The sequence below is a fragment of the Rhinoderma darwinii genome, chromosome 5 (genome assembly GCF_050947455.1).
Source record: "Rhinoderma darwinii isolate aRhiDar2 chromosome 5, aRhiDar2.hap1, whole genome shotgun sequence".
Taxonomy (NCBI): domain Eukaryota; kingdom Metazoa; phylum Chordata; class Amphibia; order Anura; family Rhinodermatidae; genus Rhinoderma; species Rhinoderma darwinii.
The window spans coordinates 28,093,390-28,115,476 of NC_134691.1; the positions used below are offsets into that span (position 1 = coordinate 28,093,390).

Below are 22,087 nucleotides of genomic sequence, written 5' to 3' on the forward strand. Positions count from 1 at the left end.
TGTGTCTGTGTGTCTGTGTCATTATCTATGGGTGGGTGGCACGATCTAAAAAGGGGCTGCCCAATCTTCATATTCTTGTGGCTGCCAACTGAGCAGCCAGACTGCATTTAGGCCCTGTTTACACAGATTTTGACCTGCCCGCACGCTGTTTGCCACGTTTTTTCAACGTTTTTCGGCCATGGCCTTTGAGTGCCGCGGGCAAAAAATACAGTGGAAACTGCTTTCTCTACCTCCCATTGATGTCAATGTGAGGGCAGAGAAGGAAACGCCCGAACAACGGGCATCTCGCTTCTGAAATCAATGAGCGGCAATTTCGAAAGTTTTTTGGCGCTGTTTCTGACACGGTTTTTCGCGTCAAGAACAGCGCCAAAATACTTAGTGAGAACATATCCTTAAAGTGGAAAACTGGACTGTTAAAATAAGCACGTGGAGTACTAGCAAATTTCCGTTAAGTTTTAACCTAGCGCTATTATTATAGTAATGTGGTATTGTTATAGTAATGTAGTATTATTATAGTCATGTAGTATTAAGTAATGTATTGTTATAGTAATGTATTGTTATAATAATGTAGTATTGTTGTAGTAGTTCAAATAACTAACAATTTGTATTGTATGAAATTTGAAAGTAGCGGCCTGTCAACTTCACTTTTTTTTTTTTTTTGTGAGGCCCATTTACCCGGCTGAGTTTGAGACCCCTTATTTAAACTGTATGCAATAGCCTCGTAAGCTCCCCCTAGTGGTGGAAGTAGGCAGTCAGATTAGTGTCTATTAACGATTTTTCTATACAGGGGAGCCAGGTCTTTAGTTTTTCCATCTAATCATGTGTTATTCATGGATAACTGCAGTGGCAGATGGTATTGTTAGTAACTAGAACATGTATTCATCCCCTGGGTCTTTAATATTGGGGAAGACCAGTCAAAATGTAGTTGCTCACAAGTTCTTAATTTGTTATATTCTAGGCCGTATGTTTATGCGATATATTTGGAACAGCCCGATCAAGCAGGACACCGATATGGACCATTCAGCAGTGAGGTTTGTACGGGATCTATCAAACTTGACTTAATCACTGTTGTGAGCTGATATTAATTACACGTTTGTTTACTGTCATTAGTCCACACATTTCCTGACCGTTTTCCGTTTTACATTCAAATGACTGGCTGCCAAGTAATATATAAAAAAGAACAGGTCTGGCATAGAGAGCGAAATCTTTACCACCTCTCCGTCCTGGATCATAGACGGGGGGCCCAAGCGGGACCACATTATATGCCTTATTAGGATATTAGGTAGATAGGGGTTGTCCTGGTAGAGCACCCACTAGGAGCATAACTAGGAAACGCTGGGCACCATAGCAAACTTTTGACTGAGGCCCCCTCCTCTGAGTGCCACACACAGCACGCACTTGTAGATAGTGCCCCCTGTAAATAGTGCCATACATCCCCCCTCCTGTCGACGGTGCTATACAGCCCCCCCCCCCATCTGTAGGCGGTGCTATACAGCCCCCCCCGTCTGTAGGCGGTGCTATACAGCCCCCCCCGTCTGTAGGCGGTGCTATACAGCCCCCCCCGTCTGTAGGCGGTGCTATGCACCCCCCCGTCTGTAGGCGGTGCTATGCACCCCCCCGTCTGTAGGCGGCGCTATGCACCCCCCCCGTCTGTAGGCGGCGCTATGCACCCCCCCCGTCTGTAGGCGGCGCTATGCACCCCCCCGTCTGTAGGCGGCGCTATGCAGCCCCCCCCCGTCTGTAGGCGGCGCTATGCAGCCCCCCCCGTCTGTAGGCGGCGCTATGCAGCCCCCCCCGTCTGTAGGCGGCGCTATGCAGCCCCCCCCGTCTGTAGGCGGCGCTATGCAGCCCCCCCCCCGTCTGTAGGCGGCGCTATGCAGCCCCCCCCCCGTCTGTAGGCGGCGCTATGCAGCCCCCCCCCCGTCTGTAGGCGGCGCTATGCAGCCCCCCCCCCCGTCTGTAGGCGGCGCTATGCAGCCCCCCCCGTCTGTAGGCGGCGCTATGCAGCCCCCCCCTCCGTCTGTAGGCGGCGCTATGCAACCCCCCCCCTCCGTCTGTAGGCGGCGCTATGCAGCCCCCCCCTGTCTTTAGGTGGCGCTATGCAGCCCCCGTGTGCAAGCGGAGCTATACAGCCCCCCCCTGTAGGAGGTGCGATACAGCCGCCCCCCTGTAGGCGGTGCTATACTTTCAAGTGTCACAAAGCGGGACAATCAATGCTGTGCGCAGCGGCAAATTTTCTTTTAAGCCATGCCTCTAAGCCCCCCCAATCCCCTCCCATACACACCCGGTTCAGCCCACACGGTATCATGCTCCCATAGTGCCCCCCACTCATTATAATGCCCCCATAGCTGCCACCATATGGTGTAATGCCCCCGTGCAGTACAATGCCCGCACAGATGCCCCCGTGCAGTACAATGCCCGCACAGATGCCCCCGTGCAGTACAATGCCCGCACAGATGCCCCCGTGCAGTACAATGCCCGCACAGATGCCCCCGTGCAGTACAATGCCCGCACAGATGCCCCCGTGCAGTACAATGCTCTTCATAGCTGTCCACACAATATAATGTGGGGCAGCTGCCCCCACAGTATGCCATCTATAGCTGCGCCCATACAGTATAATGCCCCTCATATAGTAAAATGCTCCTATAGCAGCCACCATATTAGCCCCCCTTCCCTACCCAGTATAATGCCCTATAGTGCCTAATAGAAAAATAATAACCTAATTACTTCCCTATCCCCGTTCCCACGACGAGTGGCGGATCCCTCTCCTCCGGTCTGGTCTGTGCTGTGAGGGACTCGGCGCAGACAGACGAGACATCACTACATCTCGCCTGCCTGCACCGAGCTGCTCACTGCAGAGTGAATGCTGGAGCAAAGTGCCGACAGCACCGTGCTCCAGCGTTCAGAAAGCGAGACCAGAGTGGTCAGCTGTGTGGCTATGGGGGCCCTGTGGGCCCCCCAGTCTTAGGGGCCCGGTCGCATTTGCGACTTCTAGAGCTACGCCACTGTTATGGTAGCCAATGGCAGAGGACGCAGACACTATTGAATGTGGCGTCGCTACTGCTGTACGAAGCAATGGGGCATCGGGCCCCGTACAGCGGTAGTTACACCACTGGCACCCTCTTTAACCCCTTCCCGCAGCAGTCCTTTTTCAGATTTTCATTTTCGTTTTTCCTCCCCACCTTCCAAAAGCCATAACTACTTTATTTTTCTGTCGATATAGTCCTATGAGGGCTTGATTTTTGCGAGACGAGTTGTAGTTTTCCGTAGCACCATTTATTTTGCCATATAATGTACTAGGAAAGGGGGAAAAAAATATTTGTGGGGTATAAAAACCTAAGTAAAAAAGAAAATGTATTTTGTGTCGCCAAATTCCGAGAGCCATAACTTTTTTCCGTCAATTAAGTGGTATGAGGGCTTATTTTTTGCGGGATAAGCTGTAGGTTTTAATAATACCTTTTTTTGTGGGAGATTAGGTGACCAACAAATAGAGATTTGGATATATTGCAGTATATCGTGATTCTGACAGGCAGGGCTTAATAGGTGCACAAAGATGGCGGACCTGGGGACCTTCATTAGGCCGCCATAGCAACCATCGCTCCCCCCCCCCGCTATTGCATTGAAGGGGGCGCGATGAGCTGTTAGAGGGGGTCACCCCCCCTCTTTCTAACTTTAAATGCTGCGGTTGCTATTGCCTCGTTACTCTGAAGTGTCGGCTGTAACAAACAGCTGACACCGGCATCGTATGGATCGGGTTCACTCCGTGAGCCCGTTCCATACTTCCCCTAAACGACTTTGGCATATGGATACGTCAAATGTCGGGAAGGGGTTAAAGTAATTGTTTCTAAATATTTTTGTAAATATTTAAAATTAAAATGTTGACTACCTGTATTAGTTGATCAGTCTTCACTATTTTTTCATTTTCCTTAGCTGATAAATCAACTGAAGGACATTGATGGAGTAGTTGCCATGTTAATGGACGGCTTGAAACAAATGAAGCTGCATCGATGTGTCAACATCCTTTTTGTTGGAGATCATGGTAACTTTTTTTTTTTACTTGTTCTGGTTTTCTTTGTGCCATGTGGACAGGGTGACATGACCTTTCTATTACTCAAATTCTGATATAGCATCTATATGAGAACCACACACAGATTTGCTGCCCTACTACAATGCATTCGGAAAGTCTTCAGACCCGTTGAATTTTTTTTAATTTTAGCACATGGCCTCAACATAAAATCTGAAAAAAATTGAAGTTTTTTTTTCCCATAATTCTGCACTCAATGACAAAGTGAAAACAGAATGTTCGTTCTTTGCTAATTTATTGAAAGGGAAAAACTAAATTCTTGCATTGACATCCGTGTTCAGACCCTTTTACTCAGGACATAGTTGAAGGACCTTTGGCAGTGATAACAGCCTCCAGTCTTCCTGGGTATGATGCCACAAGGCTTGCACACCTGGATTTCAGGATTTTCTGCCATTCTCTGAAGATCCTCTCAAGCTCTGTCAGGTTGGATGGGGACCGTCGGTGGACAGACATTTCAGGTCTCTTCAGAGACGTACAATTGGGTTCAAGTCAGGGCTCTCGCTGAGCCACTCATTGACATTCACAGAGTTGTCCTTAAGTTTCTCCTGTGTTGTCATTGTCTTGTTGGAGGGTGAACCTTCGGCCCAGTTTGAGGTCCGGAGCACTATGGATCAGGTGTACATTAAGAATATCTCTGTACTTTACTCTATTCATCTTTCTCCCAACCCTGACCAGTTTTTCTGTTCCAGCCGCTGAAAAACGCCCCCACAGCATGATGCTGCCACCACCATGCTTCACTGTAGGGATGGTATTGGGCAGGTGATGAGCAGTGCCAGGTTCCTCCAGACATGATGCTTAGAATTAATGCCAAAAAGGTCATTATTGGTTTCATCAAACCACAGAATCTTGTTTTTCACAGTCTAAGAGACCTTTAGGTGCTTTTTTTGCAACTGAGAAGGGACTTCTTTCTGGTCACTGCCATAAATTCCAGATTCGTGGGGTGCTGCAGTGATGGTTGCTCTTCTGGAAGTTTCTCCCATCTGTACACAGGATCTTTGAAACTCAGCCAGAGTAAACATTGAGTTCTTGGTCACCTCTCTTACCAAGGCCCTTCTCCCCCAATTACTTTGTTTGGTGGGGTGGCCATCTCCAGGAAGAGTCCTGTTTGTTCCAAACTTTTTCCATTTAAGAAATATGGAGGTCACCCTGCTCTTGAGAACTTTCAGTGCAGCAGAAATATCTTTTGTACCCTTCTCCAGATCTGTACCTCCACACAATCCTGTCTCTGAGCTCTGCAGGCAGTTCTTTCCTCCTCATGGCTTGGTTTTTGCTCTGATATGCATTGTCAGCTGTGATAGGGGTGTGTCTTTCCAATTCCTGTCCAATCAAATGAATTTACCACAGGTGGACTCCAATCAAGGTGAAGAAACATTTCAAAGATGATCTAGAGAAATGGGAGGCCCCCAGAGCTAAATTTCAAGTGTCATAACAAAGGGTCTGAATACTTATGTCCATGGGAAATTACAGGTTTCATTTTTAATACATTTTCATTTTGTCCTTATGAGGTATTGAGTGCAGAATAATGGGGGAAAATTTTTTTTATTTTTTTTTTTAGCACAAGACCAACATAACAAAATGTAAAAGGGTCTGAAGATTTTACAAATGCACTGTATGATGAGACATTTTAATTTGGCTTAAATGGCAGTGTCTTCTGTAAAAGGAAGATACCTGGATGTTTGTTAAAAAAATTGTTGCAGAGATGTGCCTTCTAGTATTTTACTCCATGCTTGGGATGGGGTAGGTAGGGAGCCCATTGGGACATTCACAGAGACCCAACTATACCTGGTGCCAGCCATGCTCCATAGCCCCTAAAATGTACACGCGCTTGCAATATTTTACCCTTTTTACTGAAGGAATGGCAGCTCTGCAGCACAAACTGCTGCTCTAAGAATTTTAAAGTAATGCGCATACTATGACATACAAAAATGGCATACAGGTTTTTTCCCTAGTGTTTTTTTTTTTTTCTTTGCTTCAGCTTTGCAATGACTATTTCTCATATGCTTTGATTCATGTTTGTTTCTTATGACAATGTTTTTCTACTCCGTGGAACAGGGTGGATTAATCTGAGGCGCAGTTTGTAAATCCGTGCATATGATTATTCACTTGTAAATCTCATGCTTGATATTGTCAGTTTCTTGGCTCTGGTGACGGTAACTCGGTAGTTCTTGGGGTAAAGATCCCTGGCATCCAGCAGTGTCTTGATTGATACAACTGGGGCGATAAATGTCTCTGAAATTCCACGTCAATCACGGCTTTGCTTTGAGTACATTTTGATGTTTTAATTAAAAAGACTTTAATCTGGAAGAATTCAGAAAGTTTATTCAACTATGAACCTGATTGTTGGAAGCCGCAAATTATTTTTTTTTTTTTTAGGTTATCATAAACTAGAACAAACTGTGCTGTCTAATCACAGCTGGTGTGTTGAAATCTAGGATAAGCAGGACCTTTAATCAGACGAGAAAAAAATCTTTCTAAAGTTCTATTGAAATCTGTGTAACTTTCCAATGCTTGTGAACCTGCTAGTATATATGTGCACATAGGTATAAAGCATTATTCCTGTTGGCACCAAGCCAATGTCTTTATAGCTGACACATACTGGGGCAGTTTATAAAAAAAAACTCAATGGTCCAGGTTACTTTTTGAAGTCTGGAAGCCAATCAGAGCAAGGCTTCGTGGATTCAAATCCATACCGTCTCTGCTTCAAGGCAGCAATGTTAGCCACTTGGCGGTCGTACTTTTATAAACATTCTCTTTCTTTATAAGCTTTTGTCTAGATTAGTAGTATAGTTAAACCTATAAAACTGTGTGATCCATATTATTAGGGGACAGTGTCCTCTTGCTTACCAGCCAGCACTATGTAGTTCTCTTTCTGTGCCTGCAGTCTCTCTGTGAAAGTTCAGAAACCTCCTCAGCCAACAAAAAATACATCTAGTGTGAAACAGGCAAAATACAAGACCGGGAGGAGGGGGATGTAGCTGCAGTATCTCTGCTTTCTCCTTTGTATTTGTAAAACTGTATGCGGGGGGTGGTGGAACACCTGGGAGAGATATCTGATTGGCTCTGAGCACATAGAACGGTTTTTATATCACACCATGAAAAGTGAAGATTAAAGCTGTACGTAAAGCTGGCATCCATGGGATTTGACAGGGACTGAATTTTTCGTACATACTGGATTTTTAAAGAGAAGTGAGGAAAAAGCTACTTCCCTATGTACTTACTGAGGAAAAAACATGTACCTGTCCAATAAAAAAAGTGCGCAGGCAAAAATAAAACTATTTAGCTTCCGGATTACTGGTCTAGAGTCCTTCAAGGTTCTCCGTGGTCATAATGTCCTCCCCAATTTTTGTCCCACAGGCATGGAGGAAGCAAACTGTGAAAAGACTGAATTTCTCACTTCATATCTTAGCAATGTGGATGACTTTATCTTCTTGCCCGGCTCTTTGGGACGCATGCGCACCAAGAACAATGTCCCAAAACGTAAGTATAAAAAAAACATAAGAAGTTGATTAAAAACAATCACCTCTAAATACCTGTTTGTAAAAATGAATTTTTTTAAAAAAAACAAAGACCTACCCAAAGACCTACCCAGGCTATAAGATCCTTTCATATTTATTTTTTATTTTTTTTACTTGGGCAGGGACTACAACTCTGATGGTTGTTGATTCTTAGCCCCCCGAAATATGCTTAGAAGGGGCTCTCTGCTTTTCTGTCTTACTCAAGTCATACTAAAAAAAATTGCTCTTTTAATGCTCTCTAGGCGAGGTCCTACCCTTCTTGTCAATGATGATGAAAGATCATTTTTTTTTCTTATGTTCTGATTTTAACCCATTGATATCCACTTTTATTCATATAAGGTTTGTACTAACGTTCAATATGTAGACCGTCACTTGTGTTACACAGTTGTGGCTGGTCAACTCCATGTCCATACCGCATTGGGTTTCGTGCACCTGTGTAGTGCGCGAGCGGGTGACCCGAGGAGTGATGGGAAAGGGGAAAAGGCGTAGGTCCACAAATTGGCAGATGGCTCGGCTCTTGGTGTGGATTACGATGGCCAACAGGCCTTCCCTTTCTCTCAGGGCCGCTCACAGCTAGTGATGAGGGGGTTTGCACGGGTAAATGAGGATGGTAGTCTCTGAATATCCCCTGGGACACTCCCTGTGTCTGCTCCTGTCCTGATGGTGTTTTGGGGTGTCCTTGGTGTTATGGGTGCAATATAAGACACGAGGCTGAAGAGTGGCAGTATAACAGACTTGCTCGCGGCACAATTTACTAAAGTTTTCCACATAAAATGGCGGTTACATTCTTCCATATGACATGGAGGCACATTTCTTACAATAGATAATACGAGGAAGCGCCAGATGCAGGAGCGGAGACCCTCTCTCTCTCTCTGCTTTCCTTGTGGCTTCCTACCCTCGTCAATTCTGTGGGACGATGAGATATCTGTCCATAAATGCAGCTTTCTGTTTCCGTGTAATGGCTCTCAGTAAGGGCAGTGCACATGTATAGGTGCAGGATGAGACTCACCGACTTGATAAGGTGACACTGCTCACTGTCCACAGAATGGATTCCTGTTACTCTCAATAGAGATCAGAAGATTTCCATCTCTTAAGGTTGTTTTCTTATTTCCTGCGAGCTTTACTATGGCCTGATGTTCTAGGCAGCCGGTGTCTGGATCCAAGATGGATGGACCCAGGTACCACTCTCCTCCGCTCCAGCTCCAACTGCTCTCCCTGTCCCTCTGACTCCAACTAACTGACACTAACTGCCACTGGACCCCCTCTATGCCCTAAGCTCCTCCCACCTTCTGGAAACTTCCCAGGCTGTAACACAGTGCATTGTAACTTTACATTTCTTATTTTAAAGTGACATTACCTAAAAGTGCAGAAATGTCATGAAATACAGTTACAACGCATTATCTCACAAGTAATGCCTTGGGGGACATTACACCTGGTCGCTCATGGCAGTACAGTTTCCATTATTAGTATTTGTGATCCTGGAGAGGCAGATATTGTATATAAGCAGGCGCTTCGTCTTCCAGGTCAGTGTTGTCCTAAAGCTGTAGGAAACTCAAAGAAGAAAAAAATATCGGGCACATTCAATGCTCATTCCTACGGCAGTAAAGGTGACCTGAGAGAAGTGTACTGTCATGTCTGTACTAGAAAATTTGAGACTAGGGGTAAGTCACTCCTCCATTTTCAATGCATTTCTAAGACTTCATTCAATGCATTGAAAATTGAATGCTCTTCAAGCTATAACTTTCTGTGTATACCACTGGTGCATTAGTGCTTATGTGAAAATAACCTTATGAGCAGGTCATGGCTGGTAAATTTAACACTGTATAGATGCTTATTCCTGGTAAGAAAGACTTGAATGGCGTCCAGGGATGGTGAGAATGGTGGAATTTCCACGTTTTAGATTACCAAAGTTGGTAGTTAAAGGGGTCGTCTCATATTGGCAATGAAAAGGATGCTGAAGCCGGCCCGTAATTAAGTGAATGGACATTCATGTAATGGACTAGCCGGGTCTACCAGAGCGAGAGGTTGTCGTAAATTAGAAAACTCATGTAAAGAGCAGCCCCTAAAAGTATATATTACTTATTTCTCAAATTCATAGTTACAGTATATGTATGAAAGTTGGTTGACAACCAAAATGGCCACCGTTCTAGTTCTTTCAGGGATGTGACCCAGCTTTGTCAGACTCTAGCGTTGCAACTTGGCGTCTCGATTGCTGCTTAACTTGGCTTCTTTGTGACTCTGGAGTGAGGGTATACTGGTTGACAGACAATCCCTGAGGTGAGTGTAATGACGGCCCTTCCAAGATACCGATAACACTAATACAAAATAGCTCTCCTCCAGAAGGAAGAAAGTGGCCTCTTAAGTGCCACCTATAGGTCACTACCTTGTAAGCCAATATCCAACCCTTTAATATTCGTCAAATCAGAGACACCCATCTGTAAACAGTACTGTTTCTGAGTTGTAGCTTCTCATCAGTACAGAGTAGGATTTTGGTTGGCTGACTGAGATGCCTTTTTGAACCAGCTCTTGGGAGATAATGATTCTCCTTGCAGAGATCCGACTAGTAGAGAGTCTTCAGAGTAATGTTTCCCGGGAAAAAGATGCAAAATAGCAAAAAAAAACCTGTCTTTTTAGTACCACCTATTGGTGCATCTCACTCGGCCAACCCGAATCCTACTCAGTGCTGATGAGGAGTACAACTCCAAAACAACAGTACTGTCCACAGATGTCTCTGGTTTGGCTTTTAACGTGACTAATGTTTCAAGGCTCTATAAAGGTCGGACATTAACTTACAGGGTAGTCACTTATAGGTGGGACGAGAGTTTTCTTCCTTCTGGAGGAGAGCTATTTTGCATACTTTTTCCAGGGAACATTGCACTTAAGACTCCCTACCAGCTGGATCTCCGCAAGGAGAATCCCTATCTTCTAAGATATCGCAGAATAGAATTTTTAAATACTTGACAGAAGAGCGGATGACTCCTTAAATAATGGCTTGGGCTCCCCAGATAAACCCACGAGTTGTGGTAGAATTGCGGCATTCAACCTGTGGGCGACTTCCAATGTTTCCCTCTGGGGAGAAAAGTTGCACCTCATGTGCAAGAATTGGTTTAAATTCTTGTGATTGTTGCAAGTCTTGTGCAACTTTTTCCCTCATATGGAAACTTTGTGATTGTGCACAATTTTACCGTGACTTGGGGACAAACCGGTGTCGCAGAGAAGCCTTACTCTAAGTAAATGAAATCCATACTAAATGTCAATATAACAATGCTATTCCAAAAAAAGTTATATTCATCCTTGAATATATAAGATGTACTTATTGTCTTATCTTTTTCTTTTATTTCTAGATGATCCAAAAGTCATTGTTGCAAATCTAACGGTAAGAATCAGTTGATACGTATGGAGCTAATTTATTCAGGGGACGTGGAGGGTTACAGTAAGATTGGGTTCACACTTTTGAGAGTCTTTATTGCATCAGTCTTAAAAATATATGTATATAATTTTTTTTATTGAAGTCAATGGGTGAAATATTTAGAAATGTATGCAAATAACGCTGAAGAAGGCTGTACAGATCCTCATGGCTATCAACAAGAATGTTTTCATTCACGAACAACAAATATAGATTTTGAAAATGGTCATGAATTGAACAGTACACTATATATAGTACACTATATGCACAGATAAGGCTGTGTATACAGCTCCCCTGCCACTTTCTGGTCTCTAGGGGAGGGGATGTACTCTTAACTTCTTGGAGACTGTAATAATCTATGACATTTCTCAGTCAATTGACTTCCATTCTTTGCAGCTGCCATAAAGCACACACACCCTGCTGCACGGTCTATACAGGAAGGGTGTGTCTCAAATGTTGTAGCGATTTCTTCATTGTTACGATTATGGCAGTACCAAAAAAAAGGAAGAAAATAAATAAATATATATATATCTGGGAAGCAGCACTCAAAAAGTAGATACATTTATTCACCAAACAAGACGTTTTCAAGCAATCCAAAGTAGTGGTGACAGCGTGTATATTAGGAGCAAAAGCTTATTAACCCCTTAGTGTCTAAGCCATTTTTTTTTTTTTTCGTTTTACACTCCCCGCCTTCTATGAGCCATAACTTTTTTTTTAATTTTTACGTCAATGGAGTAGTAAGACTTGTTTTTTGCAGGATGATTTGTAGTTTCTATTGGCATCATTTAAAGTACCATATAATGTACTGGGAAACTGAAAAAAAATAAAAAAAAATCTAAGTGGGGTGGAATTGGAAAAATTTGGGATTCCTGCATATTCTTTTGGGTTTCGTTTTTATGTCTTTCACTGTGCGGTAAAAACGACAAATTAACTTTATTCTTCTGGTCAGTACGATTACGGCTATACCAGATTTATATAGGATTTTTAATGTTTTACTCTTTTTACAAAGAAAACTGTTTGATATAAAAACAAAAATTTTTTTTTACGTATTCTGAAAGCCAGAACTTTTTTTCTTTTTTCGTCGATTGAGCGGTATGACTTCTTGTTTTTTTGCGGCATGATCTTTGATTTTTATTAGTACCATTTTTTTGATCCATACGACTTTTTGATCACTTTTTAATACATTTTTTTTCACTGGTAAGTTGACCAAAAAAACAGCAATTCTGGCGTTTCATATTTTCTTCTAACTGAGTTTACCGTGCGCATTAAATAATGCTATATTGTAATAGTTTGGATTTTTACGGACACAGCGATACCAATTTTGTTTTATCCTTTTATTTTTTACATGACTTAAAAGAAAAAAAATCGGAAAAGGTGTTGTTTTTGTTTTTAACTTTTAATTTATTTAAAAAAAAAGTTTAGCTACCAAAACTTTATTTAACTTTTTTTTTTTTTTTACACACATTATATTATTCCCCCTAGGGGACTTGAACCAGCGATCGTTAGATCGCTGGTACAATACACTTCAATACTAATACAACTTTTTACAGGCTTCTGTTAAGCCTTGCACTAGGCAGCCTATTAGGCCCTGCCTTAGGCTCTCATGCTTGGCAAACCTGGGGGCCATTGTCAAGGCTCACGGGGATGACCCGCTTGCCACGATCTACAGGGCAGGAAGGAGTGAAATAAAGTAGTTTTCATGAAAATATTCTGCCCTGACACATGGGACTATTGGATTGTGTATAGAAAAAAACCAAAAATAAATTCAAATATATACAGTTCAGACCTATCATTTAAAACCAGGTGAAGTGAATAACCTTGATTATGTGGTTACATTGGCGCCTGACCAGGGGTGAAATATCTTATGCAGCAAGTGATCAGTCAGTTCTTGAAGTTGATCTGATGGAAGCAGCAATATTGGGCGAGTGTAAGAATCTGAGCGACTGTGACAAGGACCAAATTGTGATGGGTAGACGGTCTGGGTAAGAGCATCTCCAAAATGACAGGTCTTGTGGGGTGTTCTTGGTATGCAGTGATAAGTACTTCCAAAAGTGCTCCAAGGAAGGAATGGTGAACCAGCGACAAGGTCATGGGCGCCCAGGCTCATAGATGCACGTGGCATACGAAGGTTAACCCGTCTGTCCTGATCCCACAGAAGAGCTACTGTAGCAAAAATTGCTGGAATTGTTAATGCTGCCTATGAAAGGAAAATGTCAGAACATGCAGCTTGCTGCATTTGGGGCTGAAGTGCCACAGACCGGTCAGAGTGCCCATGCTAGCCCCTCTCCACTGCCGACAGTACCTACTGTGGGCATGTAAGCATTAGAACTGGACCATGGAGCAATAGAAGAAAGTGGCCTGTTGCATCATCATGTTTTCTTGTGCATGTGCTACGCTTATCTGGGAAGAGATGGCACCAGGATGCACTATGCGAATAAGACAAGTCGGCGGAGGCAGTGTGATGCTGTGGACAATGTTCTGCTGGGAAACCTTGTGTCCTGTAATTCATGTGGATGTTACTGTGACACGTACCACCGACCTAAACATTGCTGCAAACCAATTACACCGCTTTATGGCAATAATATTTTGTTATGGCCCAGTGGCCTCTTTCAGCAGGATAATGCCCCTGCCACACTGCAAACATTGCTCAGGAATGATTTGAAGAACCCCGTTCTTGCTTTTTGTGCTCACGCTGCCTCCCGGCCACTTACTGATTACGTGGTCGGGAGTTACGGAAACTGCATAGCTCGCATTCTACGCGGCTTCCGTAACTGCCATTCACTACTATGGGAGTTATGGAAACAACGTAGCTCAGCGAGTTATGCTGTTTCCGTAACTCCCGACCATATAGTCAGGAAACGGCTGGGAGGCAGCGTGAGCACAAAAAGCTCAAATCGGGTTTAGGGGAACCCATACTAGAGATAGGTGCGGGTCCCAGAGGTGGGACCTGCATCTATCTGACATTTATGACATATCCTGTGGATATGTCCTAAATGTCCCTCATGGGAAAACCCCTTTTAAACTGATCGAGCATCTCTAGGATGTGCTAGAAAAACCAGCCCGATCCATGGAGGCCCCAACTCGCAACTCACAGGACTTAAAGGATCTGCTGCTAACATCTTGCAGCCAGATACCAGATGACACCTTCAGAGGTTTTGTGGAGTCCAAGCCTTGAAGGGTCACCGCTATTTTGGCGGCATGATAGGGATCTACACATTATTAGGCAGGAGGTTGTAGCTGAACGCTATGTGCATAGAGATGTGTCCTCCCTTAACTTATCTCTGAACCAGACATATCCCGAGATGTTTAAACATGTAAAAAAAAAAGTATGCCTCCGACGGTTGCCATCCTTAGCCCATAGGCTCCCATGTAAAAAAAAACAAAACATGTTTAACATATACGATTTTATTTTGTTTTCAAATTTTTTTTTTAACAGGACGGATGTGACTAATGCCTCTAAATCTCGGCCAACCGTCACCCATAGGCTCCTATGTTTTTATTTTTATACTGGATGGCGTGAGATTGTATTCAATTGGTATCATGACAAATTGATAATTTAAGAGGCTCTGTCACCAGTTTATAACTTGCCTATCTCCTACCTAATCTAATAGGCTTGATCCACAGCACCAGTGACGTCACTTCATCCTGCGGGTCCTTCACCGAAGCGATGGAAGACTGATTGGTCAGCGTCGTACACTTTTTCTATTCAACGCACACTTGGTGAAAAGAAACAAAAAGGCCCAGCTGGGCATTTCGAAAAAATTTGCATAACTAGAAAAATGATCATAACTTTGTCAATAATAAATGGTAAAAAAACAACAAACAAACAGTTATCTACATCAATGCGTCTATTAGATTAGGTAGGAGATAGGCAAGTTATAAACTGGTGGCAGAGCCTCTTTAATAGCTTTTTTGAATTGCGTTAAATTAATTACTCTTACTTGGACATCTCAGAACAATGTGACGGTAGTTAGATTATATATATTCTATGCTTACTGTGTTTTCCAAAAATTATCTTCCAGTGTAAAAGTAAAGATCAGCACTTTAAGCCTTACCTGAAGCAACATCTTCCAAAGAGGCTGCACTATGCCAATAACAGGAGGATAGAGGATATTCATCTAATGGTGGACCGGACATGGCACGTTGCAAAGTTAGTGATTGCTCAAGAACAGACGTCAAGGATTAACATAATTTGCATATTTTTATATTGAGGAATGATATTTTTGTTTATTAGAAATCGAGATTCCATCAAGGGAAATGAGGCCCCTTTAAAAAACATAGTAACAGTGCATTAAATAATCTAAACTATAAATAAGATTAAATATTAAGTAAAATTATCATAAATATGAAGCCAATCAAAGCTGAATGACCCCCAGTTCACCCTGTGATTATCCCCCTGAAGTTACACTCTGGGGGCCTGAACAAGTCAGCCCCCTTTCCCCAGCTCCATAGACATAACGTGAGTGTCGATTTTAGGCTCAACATTTTTTGCTAATTATTTTCTTAAAGTTAATGTCTGGTTGCGAAAGCTCATTTTTATATACAGTTTTTAGGGAGTCAATAAAGTCTCCTGTTTAAGGACCCTCTCTTCTTGGCCAGAGTGGAGAGTGACTGCAAAGAGCATACTTTACTCTGGAGGACCTGTCCTTCCCTGCATTACACAGACAACCCATTGATTTGAATGCGTACTGTGTAATGCTTAATTTCTCCTCTGGTGGCGCTGCAGAGAAATTGAACAATTATTGCCAGGTTTCCCTACAGATTACAGCTGATCACTGGAGGAAACTTTGAACAGCGTATTGTCAAGGGACCCTTTAAATAAGTAGAGATTGTCCAAAGTGTAGAACTTCTTTAATATACCTTTTATGTATGTAAAAGGAACTGTACGGGTGAGGGGTTCCCTCTAACAAAAAAATAAAAATTATTGGGGAGATCTCAAAAACATATAACCTTTTCTTGCAGTTGACTAACTTTGTGTCTTTGTACCCAGAAAACAAGTGGATGTGTACAAAAAGGCTGGAAAATGCAGCTTCCAAGGAGACCACGGCTACGACAACAAGATAAGCAGTATGCAGGTATCTTTAGACAACAGTGATTAATGGCAATCTAATAGTAAAATCTCTCATAAAGACCACCTCTACCCCTCTTCTAGCCCAGATTTTTTTGCAGCGGATTTTCAATACCCCTATGTTCTATGTATATTGGCCTCTTTGAGATGACCACCCCTTAGACCATTATTCACTGCAATTTTGGGTGGTTGTCTCAAATGGTTTCACTGTAATCTGAAAATGTTTGTTTGATATTTTTGGCACCCATCAGATCTTGTTCATGCCAGATCAAAGTAATCTAGCTACTTAATCTAAACTTTAAGCATTTACAATGACCGTTGAGTAATCGTAATTTACCAGTCTTTTTTTTTACATTTATTTATTTTAATCATTTTTATATATTTTTCCCTTACTAGACCGTCTTTGTTGGACATGGTCCTTCATTTAAATACAAGGCCAAAGTGCCTCCATTTGAAAACATTGAGCTGTACAATGTCATGTGTGGTAAGTAAACATCCTACATCCGTTTTCAATATTGCGAATGGGTTTTATTTCATTTTGCAATTCCTGCAATTTGGATTACTTTTTCAAAAAGTTTTTTTAAATGTTAATATTCCTCCTGAAATCACAGCTCACCCTTAGGTCACTTTCACACGGCAGTATTATGGTAAGTATTTTAGCATCCGTATATAAGCCAAAAACCAAGAGTGTAACAAAAGATTTGCACGTCTGCCATGTTTTGGACCCACTTTTGGTTTTTGACTTGCAAACACTGATGCGCAATACTAACTAATATACACCATGGGAAAGTGGTGTAAGGCTAGGACTCTAGGCTGACATGGCATGATAATTCAGTCTTTGTATAACGGCAACATTTTCCCCATGCAACCATCATAAAAAAACAAATTGCCTGATATTTTGTGATGGTCTCAAGCTGGTTCGCGTCTTTTTTTATCCTAAGGAAACATTGGAGTCTTTCACGGGCGATGCCTTGTCATCCTAGTCTTATTGCTTCTATTAACCTCTTCTAGTAAGAGACAAAAGGCAGTATAAAAATTCTGCATAAAGAGTAACTCCAGTCACATTTGATATAACCCTACATCAGGCCCAAATATGAACCGATTCCCTGTGGTCTTCACCATGGCAGAAGCTTACTCCTGTGTTAAATGTTGCCACTGCTGAGTTAGACATTTTTATAAGCTGGGAAGAGAAGTGACTACTTCTCTGAGCACATTTATGACTCTTCAATCCCATCTGTATGTGTTTTTGTAATGTTTTTACTTTTTCTATTACCCTCTTACATTGCTAACATTTTTTTTTCTATTCTCAGATCTCCTGGGTTTAAAACCTGCCCCCAACAATGGAACTCATGGAAGCTTAAATCACCTCCTACGAGCATCATCTCACAAGCCAACAATGCCAGAAGAAGTCTCCAAACCGCTCCCAATAGTTCTATCTCCGTCCACTGTGAATGAGGAGCTTGGATGTTCTTGTGATGATAAGGTAGATGCTGCTAAATGCATGCTCCCACTGTAATAGTGTATAGTGTTCATAGACATTGAGTGGCACATTGGAAAGTCTAATAGCCTTTCAGGTAATTGTCAATGCTTTGTGGTCCAAATGCAGGAGAAAACCGCTAAAGTAGAGCAGAGAGCTCATTACCAGTATAATGTATGGAGTGCAAGAAGGGGGCGGGCAGAACAGGAAGTCTGTGAGGTGCAGATTCAGCCAATAACTGCAGAGCAGGAAGTGATGTCAAAGACGATGACTTCATATGGGCAATTTCTGCTGTACAGGCCATTAACTTGCAGCAGTAGTTATTGCCTGTGGTATTAAGGACATGTAGTGTACAAAACCCTTAGAAAAATTCATTTGAGAGACTAAAGAAAAATAAGTTATGTCTTTGGTATATTAAATTACCCTGCTAGGTAAATTTTACCAATTGTGAAAATCTGCCCGGAGTTCCTCTTTTTTCAATATGTAAATAGTATTGTCTTTATTAAAGTGTCATACGTAAGGATTTTAGTACCCTGTCCACAACTGTATGTAAGAAAATGCTTGTCAATTTAGCATAAAAGCCAGTCAGTAGAATGGAGCAACTGTTTGTAGACCTGCATATACCTCACTCGGGTACTTTATTCTGGAGCCAGTAAAGGGTAGGGAGACTTTAAATAGGACCTGTCATGTCCCTAGAAATGTTACTATGCTTCCATACCTACATTACTCCCTTCCCTCCCAATTCAGCGCAGTTTATTTCTTAAAAAAAAAATTATTGCCCTCCAAAGTTGCATATAGCCTTTAAGGCACTGCTCCCTGGAAAGAAAGAAAGCTGTCCATTAAACACTGTCAGTAGGTTGCTATCTTGTAAGTCAATGTATGAACCCTGTCCGGTTTTAAGGCTCTTTATGGGGTCGGACATTGACTAGTTTATAGTAGTGGCATTTAAGAGATTTTGCAGAACTACATTCGACACATGGTACAAAACCTATACGTGTACATATTCAAGCTAAATAATAACTTTTTTTCCCTATGGATTGTCTTTTATGTAAAGAATAAGGCAGAGGAGTTGAATAAACGACTATATCTTAAAGGAACAGACGGTAAGAACAATTGTAAAAATATCCTTCTTCTAGATCGGTCGGGACTCTTCTCTAGGTAGTGCAATAACGGTCTATACTGTAGATGCCCCTGATCAGTGGCATACACAGAGGAATCTCCATAGCAAAAATGAAAAATTGTTATAGACAGTAGGGCCTGGTGTTTTCTCCTCTTTATGCTCTTTCCATGATCCTTGGGCCCTCAACACTTGCTTGCAAACAACAAACTTCCCCTGGAGAGGGGCAATGTAGAGGTTCCCAACACCTAGTAGTAAAGGGGATGTGGCCAACCAGGATTGAGCCCCTTCTGTTTATGGATCCTAAAGCAGCCACATGGTCTACCTCTATGGTACGTGCGCAGTTCGCCCTATCAGGTGGATGTGTCAACATGTTTTCGTTATAAAATGTTAGTCCTTGCGCAACATACAGAGAGCTGTATTGATGTTTGGCCAGACGTGCACTAAGAATTTGCCAGCATTGTCTGCCAATGTTTTATTTTATGCCATAATGGTAGAGATCAGGACCATCTGCCCAGAATTATTATTTTTTTTAAATAAAATTTGCCAACCAATCGAACACTGGGATATCAACGTTTAGATGTTTCTTGGTAAAGAAGTTTTTTGCTTAAAAGATGTTAATGATACATTTTGTCCACCTTGGGCTCCTTCATAAAGATTTATTTTTTATTATTTCCCCTTCTTGGCTTTACTGTTTCGTAGGAGAACTTCTTGGTTTTGTCTCTAACTTGGTATGCTGCACTATATTTCTCAACACAACGCACTGAAGTTTTTCGATAAAAAGTTGTACGCTGTTGAATAGTATAGTCTTCCACCACAATACAAATTCCATATGGTTTTTAGTGAAGGAGTGACTATCACTACTCTTCTACGTAGGTGTTTGCCATCTGTGATGTTGATTTCCATTAGTTTTATAAGGCCATTCAAAGAATATCTTACAAAAAATAACCTAATAGGACGCCATATAAAAACTTCATTCTGTATGTTTTGAATGGCCTGATGCAATAGAGATCAACATCATGACAGGGAATGCCTAAAAAAGTTGTAATGGTCAAACTTGGACTCCTTGACATCACATTCGGGAGATTAACTCTTCTGTAAATTTAATGGTGGATCAGTTCTTGACGCGAGTTGAGGAGAGACGTTCTCTTACATTTCCTAGGGAATGTTCCCATTCTCCTTTTGTACCGCAGTTCGATGCTCGTTGTGGTCAAAGCCGACGTACAAGAGAGCAGATCTCCAGAATGTGATGTTCAAGGGGTCGTATAGACCATTTTCAAAGAGTCATTTTGAAAGCAGCCAAGACCAAGACCCAACACTAAACCCCTATTCCCATTTCCCTTCTTAGCTAATCTTACCTTGCTGGAAGATATGGAATATGCGTATCCTATAGGTATATCTGCTTTCTATATTTTGGCAAAATACTTTGCTTAATAATATTAATGGTTGCTTTTCACTAAACATTTTCTTTTAACACCGCTTATAAACATAATAGCATCACCTTGGTTTAGTAAACTGGACTCATTGTGTATTGTGTGGTTGTTGATCAGAACATATGCAAGTAATAATTTGGGTGTTGCGTAGCCTCCACCTTTTTATATCGAGGTAAACGCCGTCCCCCATCGCCCAACAATTTAGAACCATGGTAATTTTATTTGTTTTGTCAAAGGGATTATGGGGCATTAGTATGTAGTTAAAGTATCCCCCACTTTATGGAGGCTTATATATCTAAGGGTACTCTTACGCGGCCCAACATGGGCCGTGTAAACGAGCTTCTATTAATGATGGCTTGTTGATCGGCGCTCGTTTTCTCCCTTCACGAGGTGCAATGCATGGAGACGACCGAACGTTACTATGATCGCTCGTCCCATACATTTCCATCATGTCGGCAGCACATCTCCCTGTTTATACAGGGAGACGTGCTGCTGACAATAATATTTAATTCTGCATAAATGATACGATCAGCCGGTAAACAAGCATTTGGTCGTTCATCGGCTGATCGTTGCCCTGTTTACACAGGGCAACGAACGTTCATATGAATGCTCGTTTGCCCGATCTTTGCCTAGTGTAAAAGGGCCTTACGTATTTACATGGTCTCCATGGATTTCTGACTCCAGTTCACTACATTGAGCAGTGTAGCTGGTCTGGAGTCATTAATCATAGTTCTACCTAATGACCATAGACCTTTTTAGCCCTACCAGGATTCCAGGACTAAATTAAATAGCAGGTAAGCATTACTCGTAGGTAGTGATTTATGTATAGTTTTAAGTAAATGTTATGGTTTGCAGTCACATTCACTTTTTATTTGGTAAAAATTCTCCTATTGCAAGAGAAAAAAAATCTCCATATGGGCATTTTGTCACAAAAATGATTTTCTATAATATTAAATGATAATTCAGTTAAAGCCACGAGAGAACAAGTAATGGTGATGACTAATTATAATTCTTGTGCCAGAAATGTCAGCCCCATGATATCATCTGACCTCATCCACATCTATTGGGTTTCATTTCTGCTACAATGATGGACTTAATGAAATGTTACATAGTTAGTACGGTTGAAAAAAGACACGTCCATGTTCTTCTTTTATTTGGTAGATATATGGGATAAAATTTTACAATTTATTAACCATCTAGTTGACTCTAGTAATAGTCCAACAGTTGTACCCTCAAATTAATATGGGTCGGGAGTCCAGGCCTACACCACTAGTTCTCCATCCTTTCGTATGACCTCCTCATTGAACGCAACTTTTTTATTCTGTTAAATTAATTTTTTGTATCTGTTTGTGTTGACAGATGTGGCAGTAGATGAACTTAGCAATGAGATTAAGGAGGTGCCACCAAGAAATACAGGTTTGTTTATTCATTATTGATGTTGCCTACCCTTCCATTTGGTACTTGGTCCTTATTCCATCCAACTGTATGTTTTTGTGTAACGCGAACCATCGTGAAGAACCCTTGTTTTGCTGTGTCATACCTGTGCGTGAAGGTGGAAGTCAGACTGATGCGGAATATGATGTCACATTCTCATTTTTTTTTTTCTTCAATGGCGGTCCAATCTTGGATTAAAGGGGCTGTGCTTAAAAAGTTAATGGGCAGCTCAGAAGAAGCAGCCTTAAGTACTTCTTCATTGGAATACCATCAAGAGATGCCCTCTGGAGTATCACTGACAAGCGGAGCTGGTGAGCCTTTGAAACTAAACCTTTTAATGGCTGTCCAAGCTCTTAAACACCAGATGAAACTAACACGCCTTATGTTTATTGCTATAGTGTTTGAATTACACATTAAAATGTCTCTACTTATGTTCAACCCTACCCTTGACTGCAGTGGATTTCTATGCTCTGTTTTTATCAAGCAACTAAAATGCTAACTGCGTTACTAAGGCAGGGGTGTACACTATGGAGGAAGGACCCTATAGGAAAAT

General features: G+C 41.9%; 1 protein-coding gene across 10 annotated transcripts in view; it reads left to right on the forward strand.

The window, feature by feature from the left end:
- The window catches only part of ENPP2 (ectonucleotide pyrophosphatase/phosphodiesterase 2), a 129,718-nt gene that overhangs the window by 83,637 nt on the left and 23,994 nt on the right, over positions 1–22,087 (forward strand). For 3 of the 10 annotated variants that reach the window (XM_075825789.1, XM_075825788.1, XM_075825791.1), the window contains exons 11-22: positions 959–1,031; positions 3,931–4,039; positions 7,439–7,561; positions 10,944–10,975; positions 15,028–15,155; positions 15,996–16,080; positions 16,470–16,557; positions 17,384–17,556; positions 18,605–18,653; positions 20,016–20,060; positions 21,460–21,516; positions 21,735–21,845. In XM_075825789.1, coding sequence (XP_075681904.1) covers positions 959–1,031; positions 3,931–4,039; positions 7,439–7,561; positions 10,944–10,975; positions 15,028–15,155; positions 15,996–16,080; positions 16,470–16,557; positions 17,384–17,556; positions 18,605–18,653; positions 20,016–20,060; positions 21,460–21,516; positions 21,735–21,845 — 1,073 coding nt within the window. The remainder of the gene's footprint in view (positions 1–958; positions 1,032–3,930; positions 4,040–7,438; positions 7,562–10,943; positions 10,976–15,027; positions 15,156–15,995; positions 16,081–16,469; positions 16,558–17,383; positions 17,557–18,604; positions 18,654–20,015; positions 20,061–21,459; positions 21,517–21,734; positions 21,846–22,087) is intronic. The other 7 variants (XM_075825790.1, XM_075825798.1, XM_075825794.1 and 4 more) reach the window with 4 other exon arrangements.